The sequence below is a fragment of the Propithecus coquereli genome, unplaced genomic scaffold (assembly GCF_000956105.1).
Source record: "Propithecus coquereli isolate 6110/MARCELLA unplaced genomic scaffold, Pcoq_1.0 Scaffold236, whole genome shotgun sequence".
NCBI classification, from domain to species: Eukaryota; Metazoa; Chordata; class Mammalia; order Primates; family Indriidae; genus Propithecus; species Propithecus coquereli.
This window is the reverse complement of record NW_012147908.1, coordinates 2218925-2229722: the sequence shown is the minus strand read 5'-3', so window position 1 is coordinate 2229722 and position 10798 is coordinate 2218925. Positions and strand designations below refer to the sequence as shown.

The 10798-nt window shown below is 41.8% G+C and overlaps 1 protein-coding gene across 4 annotated transcripts in view; it reads right to left on the bottom strand.

Annotated features, from left to right (window-relative positions):
- Positions 1-6204: 6204 nt before the first annotated feature.
- The window catches only part of FGF1 (fibroblast growth factor 1 (acidic)), an 85524-nt gene continuing 80930 nt past the window's right edge, over positions 6205-10798 (bottom strand). For all 4 annotated transcript variants that reach the window (XM_012645791.1, XM_012645790.1, XM_012645793.1 and 1 more), the window contains one exon: positions 6205-6798. In XM_012645791.1, the coding sequence (XP_012501245.1) occupies positions 6604-6798 (195 nt within the window). In that variant the 3' untranslated portion in view covers positions 6205-6603. The remainder of the gene's footprint in view (positions 6799-10798) is intronic.

Genomic DNA, 10798 nt, shown 5'->3' with positions numbered 1-10798 from the left:
CAGTTAAATATGTGACAGATTCTAGTCACACCAAGGATATAGAAACCAGTTTCTCTCTGTTTGCTGTGTCTGCACAACCATCCTGGATTTGCAATTTTTTTTTCTTTTTTTTGGCGACAAGAGTCTTGCTCGGTTGCCCTGGGTAGAGTGCAGTGGCATCATCGTAGCTCACTGCTACCTCAAACTTCTGGGATCAAGTGATCCTCTGGCTTCAGCCTCCTGAGTAGCTGGGACCACAGGTGTGTACCACAAGGCCCAACTAATTTTTTCTATTTTTAGTAGAGACAGAGTCTCGCTCTTGCTCAGGCTGGTCTCCAACTCCTGAGCTCAAGCGATCCTCCCGCCTCGGCCTCCCAGAGTGCTAGGATTACAGGCGTGAGCCACCACACCTGGCCTCTGGATTTGCAATTTGTCCTGTATCATCAGAAATAATGTGGCCAGTTCTAAAACCTGCACCATTTCCCGGGTCACCAGCACAGTTCCTAATGCAGGTGTTCTATTTTGAGAATGCCATAGATTTTACTATTCATTTCCACAGGAAATTACTAAACTCTTAACACAGTTGATATTCCCAGGCTCTGAACAGTCCTGTTTTTTCAATCCACAGAAAGCAAGTTAGTATATAATATATTCTTTATAATTTATTTTGGATAATAAATCATGTCAGTAAAATAATCCAACATCTTGTTCTTGTGTATCTCTGGGTCAGACTAAGAGAATTTTTCTCCTAAGACAGAAAAACATGAAATGTGAAGATCACAGCAAAGTGTGTTTCTGTGACAATTTGTACAAATTGCCTATTTGCATCTACCCCTAACACTCTGGCTGAGCGAACCAAATCCTTAAATGCAACACAGTTAGTTCCAAGCAGGGAGTGCCCAGCCCTTCATTAAGGCTGATAGAAAAGCACATCAAGGACATGGTGAGGTTTTTCTTGTTTATGTCATAAAACAGACACCAATGTTTAACTGCTGAATGTGTAAATTTAGCCTGTGTGACAGTGGGTAGCCAAGAGGGAAGGAACCAATTTGGGAAATACCTCCTGCCCACATCACAAACATTCGGAGACCCAACAGAAGACCCCAAAGCTATGTCCTACAATATGTGCATTTTATAAAGCAAACCCACCCTCTGGCTTCAGGCTGTGTATGACCTGGATTCTTTTTTTAATTTTACAACTAGGTTGGAAAGCTAACAGTGTAGTATGTCACGGTCAATATATCAACCACAAAGTGGGGTCAATGTTGCAGGAAGATTCCAGTAGTCATTTAGTGCATTTCCCTTGTAACCTGACAGCATGTTAGTTGCATCCGTGGGATCTGGAGAGCCTGGTGTCAGATCCCCAAGCCTAAAGCTCTGAGATCTCCGAGTGGATTTTAGAGTAAACTGTATGCACAATGGCAAAGGGAGTTTCTTTCTGGGGTGGAGAACAGGTTTAGGGAGTAGAGTAGGAAGGAGGGGCTGCCGCTTTTTACTAGCCATTGTCTCAATTTTAACATTTGTCAAAGAAATCATCTCTAGTTGTTTTCGAATGGAGAACCTACAAGCCCCACTGCTCAGTTGGGCTTCAATATTCCTACATTGTCACGACTGCTCCTGAAAATAATTTTTGTTAATTTGTGAAAGTGCAGTTGAAGGCACATTTTTGTTTGATATGCCATTGTTACCATACCAGCCAATGTAACGGCAACCCAAAAGTGCTTAGGATTTGAGATTCCTCTTCTGTTCCCACTCCATGACAAATAGAACGTCACTCAGATAAATATGAAAAGTGATGACTTTATTTATGTTTTTCTCTTTGCAGTCAGGTTCACCCACAAGAAGCCCATTCTCAGCCACCCAAACCCTCTCAAATATTTAGGGCATAGAATTACTTTTTGTTTAGTTGGCTCGGGAAAGATGAGAATTTTTAGATCTCTGTATAAGCTGCATTCCAGTAGCAATGGTGTTTATCTTATGACTGAGTCATGAATTGTAAACTTTTTTTTAAGGTAAATAAGGGTGAAAGAGGATAATTTCCAGAAAACGATGGGAGTTGGGAAGAATGCTCAGAGGCCCTAGGTTTATAGCTGTTTCCTGGTTCAGTCTACTTTTTATGTCATTCTTAGAAGTGGTTAAGAAATAGGAATTTGGGGGGCAAGAGGGAGGAATGAAGACTGTGGGCGTTAGGGAGGGAATGACCTCAAGACCCAAAGTGACGAGAATTCCAAAGGAGGGGGTGGGCGTGAAAGTCTCCAGGGCTTCCAAGAGCAGAAATCCGCTAAGACCAGCACTGGAGGCAGCGGTGGGTGCCTGTGGAATCTGCACCATTACATTCATTTTGCATGATTAGTAGCAAACCAGGCTAAAAGAATTAACTGAACCTTCAGAACAGACGGTTCCTGGGTAACAGGATGTCCCCTCGTCTTGTTTATTCAAGAACAAACCATGTCTTTGAAAACACTAAAGTCAGAACACAGTATCCTAATTGTGTCTCACCATCTTTGGGAAGAACGGTTGCTTTTAAGCCAGTGTTTTTCAAACTGTGGTTGTGACCCATTAGTGTCATGACTTAATTTAAGTGATGTTGACCAATATGTTTTAGTCGAATATATTAATAATAGAAAAACAAAGTGCATCTCATATAGTTTTGTGAAATGTTTTAATCGTGTGTACGAGTAAGGGTATGTCTGTGCCTGGTTGTAACGGAAAATGTAGTTCTTACTGTGGATGAAGATCCAAAGAGTAGAAAAATACCGCCTCGAGCAACTTTAGAAGGAAAAGAAGGAATTGATCGTGGTATGTAACTAGCAAAGTGAGCACACACTGCCCAACTTTTTTTATAGGTGGTGCGTGCGGGTGTGTGAGAGAAAGCATGTGAGCCGTGGCGGGCTAGGCAGCAGCGTACTTTCTCCTAAGAATTAGAAGTCATCAGAGGCAGAGGTTTACTTACGGAAATGTTGCTTAGTATGATAACTCAGAAAATCTGATGTGCAAATCTACAGCTTCACATCAGGGCGCTTGAGATGAAGAGATGTCCCTCTTGCTATTGACTTAAAATTACAATAAATTCTTAAATATATATTTTTCCAAGTCTCAGTATCTTTGCCCAACAATAGTAGCATCATTTCACATGGTTTGTGTTATGAAGAAAAAGTTTCAACTGACTTATTTATGGTGCTTGGTTCCTCAGGGGGCAGATTTCCTGAATACATATATTTCCTTCACAGAAATCTAGAAAATCACCCATATTGCCTTATGTTTCCAAACAAACTGAAAAATGTGTCTACCTTAGCGTTTCCTGTCAGCCTTTCAAGTCTCCTATCTGGTAGCGAGGTAAGTGTAGAAAGCTCAGCAGACACCCCTCAGGGAGGCCAGAGCGAGTCCCTCGATAGAAAGACGAGGCACCATGATGCTCAGAAACTCAGAGACACCATGACCCATTAATGGAACATTTATTAGTATTTGTAAGGCGCAGACTGTGATACCACACAAACACACACAAAAGAACAAAAACGGACAGCGATGTGAAATGACAGGCATCTTCACCAGAAGTCTGCTTGCAGCCTGTGAGCTCGGTCGTAGGCAGTACACTCTACTTGTCAGAGGACTTGGGGACCTGGGCTCCATTGCCTCTGACACAATGCAAGGACCTTGTTCTTCAGTCATAGCTGATGCTCCAAGCAGTTTTCTGTACACACACATCGTTGGCCATATAGCTTTCATTATCATGTCTTCTAAGGAAACAGATAACCGCCTCCTCCACCACGGCATTGCAAACAATCAAAAGCACACAGGCTGCTGAGGCTTTGTGCAGAGCTGGCCTGAAAATGAACCCACATGACAGGCACGTGACAGGCAGTTGGCTACAAGACTTACTTAAGGCAGAGGAGAGCAACAGGAACGTTCCCATGTTTAATGAACTAGAGCATGTTCAAAACCAAGCAGGGAACTACCAACTGCTCTCGTCTTAGAAGACATGGCAAGTTCTTTTCCTCATTTGAAACCAGTGCCCCTAACGCTGACCAGGTTCTAAAGTTGACAGTGTTACGTTTACCTCTTCGTGTCCTCTGATACTTTGATAGGGGTTTATCTTAGGCTGGGGGTTGCTAACTCTTCCCAAACCTGGATTTCTGGGACGTACTGTTTTTTCAGCAGGAACCTACAAAGTCTGTGTTTATACTTGACTGAAAGAAATGAATCTACAGCATCTTTCGTCATAAATATAATGCCCTAGGAGAGGATACAGCAGCAAACCAGACAGACAAGGTCCCCAGGAGTCCCAGTACCCAGTACAGTGCCTGGCAGACAGTAGGCACTTAATATTCGTTGAACGAACACATGAATGATGACTGGGCTGAGATTGTTGATGTCACAATAGTGTTCCCACTACAATGCTTTTGGGTCTCTGAAATCACACACTTCCATCTCATGTGTTAGCAATGGTATTTGATTTTACTTGTCCAATGTTATGTTTGAATTTGATTTATACAAATGGACCATTACAAATAAATACCTTAGATTTCCTCTCTGGGTACCTTTTTCTGGCCAAATCTTCATACTAAAGAGACATTAAGCCACATTGCATTATCCCCAATTTGCCTGCAAAGATTTACTAAAATAAAATAGATTCATCTTATCCAAGTTACAAAAACAAAGAATTATGAAAGTATTTTGCTGTACAAATGTAGAATACGATTATTGACCATAATGTCACCTTACTTAGTTCAGTTCTTCAATTGTACTATTGCTTCAGACTTTCACAAATTGTCATTTTTCTTTCATTCTAAATATGATAGTTCGTTCAATTACCAAGGAATTATTTTTCAATTAATAACTACTTCAATTCCTTATAAAACTTGAGCTAACACTCTTATTGGTTTTTTATCTAGTTATATCATTGCTTAAGAGTCCCCATTTTCAAAAGATTTGTAATAGCACAGGAAAATAAAGAAAAATCTATTTTATAGGCAAATGTAGTATAAGTATTAGATAATTGAGTAGCTTGTACATCGTAGCCTATTATCATTCTCAGTGGCTGACGCTAATCAGTTTAATTGCTTTTGAGTTATATATTTTAAAATGTGATTAAAACACAGCCTCACAGTAAATTTAAATGGCTTATTAAAGGCCTTTACGTGGATGGCATGAGTATTGCATGTCAGAGATGAATGGTGTTTCTAACTTGCTAGCCACTTGGGTCAAGTTTACTTTAAGCAGGTAGCGCGTTTATACAAGTAATGGTAACACAAATGGTCTCTTGGGAAAAGCTGTTCGTGAGGGTTTACCATTTTTGAAGTATGCTTCTGTATATCTTCTAAGTGGGCGTTTTATAGGCATGGGCCAAAGCGCCTTCAAACCATGCTCCTTAACACAGGGGTGACTCTGGTTGATGCTGCGAGAACCCTCAGACAGACTCATGGGGTGTGCGTTTGTAAGGGTGAGGCTGAGGGAGCTAGGGCCAGGGGTTTGAGCCACCTTCACTTGAATAACATGCTTTAGGACAAGGACCGTGCTCCTTAAAGTATGGCTGGGAAAGGCAGCAGCATCTTCGGCACCTGGGAGCCTGTTGGAAACGTAGAAACTCCACCCCAGAGCCACTGAATCAGAATCTGCGTTCAAACCCGATGCCCTGACGATTTGCGAGCGCGTCAGAGTTGGAGAAGCACCGCGCTTACCCCAAAGCCTTTCCTTACTGGTGGCCGAGCTCAACTCATGGCGTCACTTTCTCTTTCCATCTCGCCTTTAAAATCATCCTCTTTGGAGGATAACATCCCCTCAGCCAGTGCTTCCCTTTCCTCCTCATCACTCCCATACCCAGTCCCCAGACCCACATGAATTTCCCAACATCCGATGTCCTTGCCTTTATTAAGAAACCACTTCTCCTGCTCTCCACCTGACGTCGTCCTGGGGCTTCCTGCTGCTGAATAACCTTGGGAAGGTCAAGGCATGGTAATGACTCCTCCCAAGGCTACGGATTTATCCTGCTTTTCCGTGGCAGAGCCTCCCCTCCTTCGTTTATTCTGCACTGGGGTCCCATCCTCCTTAGTTGTCCGCCAGAATCCAATCTCCCTTTTCTGTTTTAAATCCCTTCTGTTCTTGGGGAGGAATTTTTTGTCCCGGTTTCTGCTAGTGGGATGTTGCCTTCCTCTAACCTAGCTAGAGTCTGCTTTGCTAATATTTGTCGGGTGCTGAAAGGACAAAGGGGAGTCATGCCAGATGTTCGGGGGAATTGCAGACGGGTTTACTCAGCAGAAGGAAATGGTGCGCAGTTATAATGACCCACTGGGCAGTCCCCTGAACGCACTTCCTTTGGCCCCACCTTTGCGCTGAGGGGCTCAGCCTGTCCCAGGTGCCCAGAGGCAACTGGACATCCAAACCCAGACCCAGACTGCCCAGCCAATTGGCCCCTAGAAGCAATTTGGTCCCTCTGTTCCAAACTGTGCTGGGGTGAAGGGCTGTGCAAAAAAGAGGACTGGGCATTTAGAAGCGCGTTGCTTACAAATTCAGGCTCTGTGGGCTGGGGGTTTGCGCAGCCAATGGTCAAGGGAGCATTTTTGGGTCAACCAGGTGAGGACCCCTTGAGGCTCCTCTGGAGCGATCGGCACCCAGAAGAGATTTTTTTTAATCAGAGGAGACTGGCAGGGGGAGAAACAAGATTGCTTTCTGGCCATAGTGAGTCCGGGGGCCACGTTTGCAACTTCCATTCTTCTTGAGGCCAACAAACCAATTCTTCTCTGCGTGCTTCTTGGATATGTAGGTGTTGTAATGGTTTTCCTCCAGCCTTTCCAGGAACAAACATTCCTCATTTGGTGTTTGCTAAAAAGACAAAAGAGAGTAGAACTGTTAGTGAATGAGTTCAAATGGGGTTTCCCTATTTACTAGCTGTGTGACCTTGGGCAAATTACTAAGGTTCTCTGTGTCTCAGTCTCAAGGAAAATTGGGTCAATGATGGAACCTATCTCAGATGGTGGTCATGAGGACTCGGAACAGTGTCCAGCACATAACGACCCTTTAGTCTGAATTTGCTGTTATGGTAAGCTCCCCTCCTTTTGCAGTCCCCAGGACTCTAGAATCTCCCACTGGGGAGATCCTGCTAGACCATAAGCACTTTGAGGGCAGGGCTGGATCTTTTGTCTCTATAGTGATCTGGTACATAGGCATGACCATGTAAATACATGCAAAATAGGTAAAACCAGACTATGATATAATGGGTTTTTTTTTTTTAAAGTTTGGACTTGAAGAATAAATGAAAACTTACTAAAATTCCTTTTCATCCTACTGATTTTCACTAACGATATCAGTATTTTACCTTAGTATTGTTATGAACAAAATGCTGGTGCAAAATTTGCCATAAGCATAAAACATATCCTGGAATTTATATAAGTTTTAAAAAAATGAAAATAACTTATTTTTTGCTACTTACAAAAATATACTTTAAAAAAATCACAACTTTACTTAAAAAAAGAAAAACTACCCCAAATCCCACCACTCAAATATAGGCAACTGCTAACAGTTGATGAATATCCTTCCCTACATCTCTTTATGTACATACATAATAGATAAGGCTATAGGAATATAGATTTATGATATTACCAAAATGGCATGTTGTATCTGCTGTTTTTAAAAATGGTGATAAACCTATGAAAACATATTAAATATCTCTAGCAAGAAAAATGCAAATTAAGAAAATATTTGTTGTATGTTAACTATACTATGTGCAAAGACCAAAAACATATACAAGTCTTCGTTATGGTGAAAGTGTGGAAAATAGGCACTTTTGTGTCCTGTTGGTGAGATAAATTGGTGGAAACTTTCTGAGGGCAGTTTGGCAATACGTATCGAAATTTTAAACATGGATTACCTTTGACTCAGCAATTTCACTTCCAGGAATTTACCCTTGGGAGATAGTTGAGCAAGTATAAAACCATATTTTTGAAGATAGTCTTTGAAGCATTGGATATAAGGGCAACAAATTGGAAGCAACCTGTATGTCCATGCAAAGGTGATTGGCTAAGTAGATAAAGGTACCTCTGTATAGTGGAATCTAGGACAGCTGTAAGCTTATTAAGCTGAAAGGTACCACAACATATTAAATAGTGAAATTACTTGAAAAATATCTACCAACCATTATTCTGTTTACTTATAATTCATCTGTTAGAGAGTAGGGAGAAGTCAGGTTTTGAACTTTCTATTTGTCGAGATTTTAGAACACGTTTATTTTATTTGGATTTAAAACAGGTCTATTAGAACTCTCACGCTGTGTGTTCAGGGAACTGACACATCTGACTTTCCTCCTTTCCCAAGTCATATGATCTGTACATTCTCCCTTCGCCCACAGTGGTCGGCGATTTCCTTTCTGGTGGTTTCCAATCGTATCGTTCACTGTTCTCTACCTGTGGGCATGTTAGTCTCATCTAATTATGAGCCCTATTGAGGAAAGAGATGGAATCTTGTCGGCCTTGTGTCCGTCCTCCAGACACAGAGCCTTGCAATAATAGGTACTCACCAGATGGGTAATGAGTTTAACTTGATTCTTGAGATAATATAAAGCAGTCAATAAAGTTAGCTTTTATTAGTAAGAAACGATGTAACAGGAAGTATCCTGCTTCTTATTCGTGTATAGTCTAGTGAAATGACAAGTGGGTGAGACACTTTAGATCATTTTGGAACAAGATGAGATATAAATATAATATTTCATTGGATGACTCTGCTGCCTCTAGAGGAACTGAGTCCAGACACTAGTGTTTGATGCTCATCGTCTGGGGTGGAAGGAAGTGGGCAGTTTGGGACCATGTGTGGGTTGCCCACTCTCCCGTAGAGAGGGCTCACTCCGTGACGCCCCTCAGTGGGCGTCAGGCCAGTGTTCTGTGACGAAGATGAGGAAGGCCACGTTCCCCACCTGATGTCTCTCTATTACGCTGGAGCAGCTGACACACAAAATAGCTGAGTCACAGGCTGAGTCAGCAGGCCAAATCAGAGGTGCTTCGTCTCTCCACGAGCATTTGTCAGCCCTTGTTATGCACTTGGTACAATGCTGAGGGCATACGGATTAACTATTGATTCATGCCTATTATTTTAATTGTTTCCTTTTTAATATTTAGCCTGGTTTTTTCCCAATGACATAGGTGACCTATACTCACTGTAAAAAATTTGGAAAACGCAGGAAGGCATTCACATGTTATAAAATCACCCATTTACTATCCCCAGAGAGAAATATATTAATATTTTGCTATATAGCCTTTCAAACTTATTTTTTAAAACAAATATATTCTTCCCCCACATACACAAATCTGAATCAGGATGGATTAATATCTAAATTTTATTACAAGCATGAGGTAGAACTTTGAGATATTTTAGAACTTTTCTTTATCAAGGGGGAAACTTTAAAAAATCTTAAGGATCATGTACTATGGTCATGTTACAGGTGAATTATAGTGACAGCCAGGCCTATGGTAGGAGAAGGGAGTGCCTGGAGCCTGGAGGAAATTGGATGCAGGGAGTTCTCGCTCAATATTTTTATAGAAGTAAAAGGTTATAATAAACATCAAAATTGACTTAAAGGGGAAGAAGCCATAAAACTGTAACACATAACATAAGGCACAGTCAGGGTAAGGGACTCATAAGCAGATTATTTGTCTTAGAGCCACCGTTATGCCCGCTACCCTGTGGGTGTGTTCTGGGTACTGTCTCCCAGAGCCCTCGTGAGCCCTGTGTGATGTAGTTACTCCGTCACTAGCCCCACCTTAGACAAGGCTTGGAGTGGGGAGGTAACCTGCCGAAGTGGTAGAGGCATGAGCTTCAACTGTGAGTCTGAGATTGAGTGACTGGTGGGTGGGTTGATTTTAATACCAACTGGGAAAAATCTACCTTAAAAAAAAAAAAAAACCTACTCCCTATGTAGTCGTCACCGTGTGTGCTCCCAAGCCCTTCAAGCTGTCCCAGCTGATCCGTATTTTAGATGCCATTAATACCTACCACTCTGATGATTCCATCTTCTGACCCCTTAGTGGGCGGGGAGAGAAAAAGGAACCATGTTCACATCTGGAACCTTGGCTGAGATGACAGCTTCCAGGGAGGGATTCCTGTGCCCACTGTCACTTAGCAATTCGATGTAAGTGAAAGGAAGCCCCGGACTGAAATCCCTCCTCTTGGCTGCCTTTTCGTAGACATCTTCATAAAAGGGAAAAAAGGGGTCTGGGTTGGGTATGAATTACAGCCACACCTTAATTATCAGATGTTAGGATACAGAAAGGGTATCATTGGCATCTAGAAATAATTTCAAAACCTGAAGTTATTAGTTTCAGTTAAATTCTTCATTCTCCAGTTAAAAGTTTGAGCAGAGATAAAACAGGAGCAAAAGCAGATTGCCTCTATTTCTATTCTTTTCTCACAAAGACCGACATATACTGGGTCAAACCTGTATAAGGCAGTAACTATGAGAGGGAAAGAGCAGGCCACGTGGAGGGTTTTAGCTACTGAATGAACAGTTTGACTCTGTCTCTCAACGTGGCTCATTCATCCTTACATCCGTTTCAGTCCCTAACGTGGTACTTAGACACAGGAAGCATTTGATAAATGTTGAACTAAATTATTAAACTTACCATCCTTTTAGGCGATCCTTCCAGCATAAAAGGGGCTATTTTCAAAGTTTTATGCATGACATATAAACTATTACAATCCGGGCTCTGCAATATCTGTAAAAAGCCTTAAGAGACACACCTATAGCACATAGTAGGCACTCAAGAAACACTTTTGGAATAAATGAATGAATGAATGAAGTGGGATTAGGTCTTCTAAAACGAGTGACTGAGGAGTT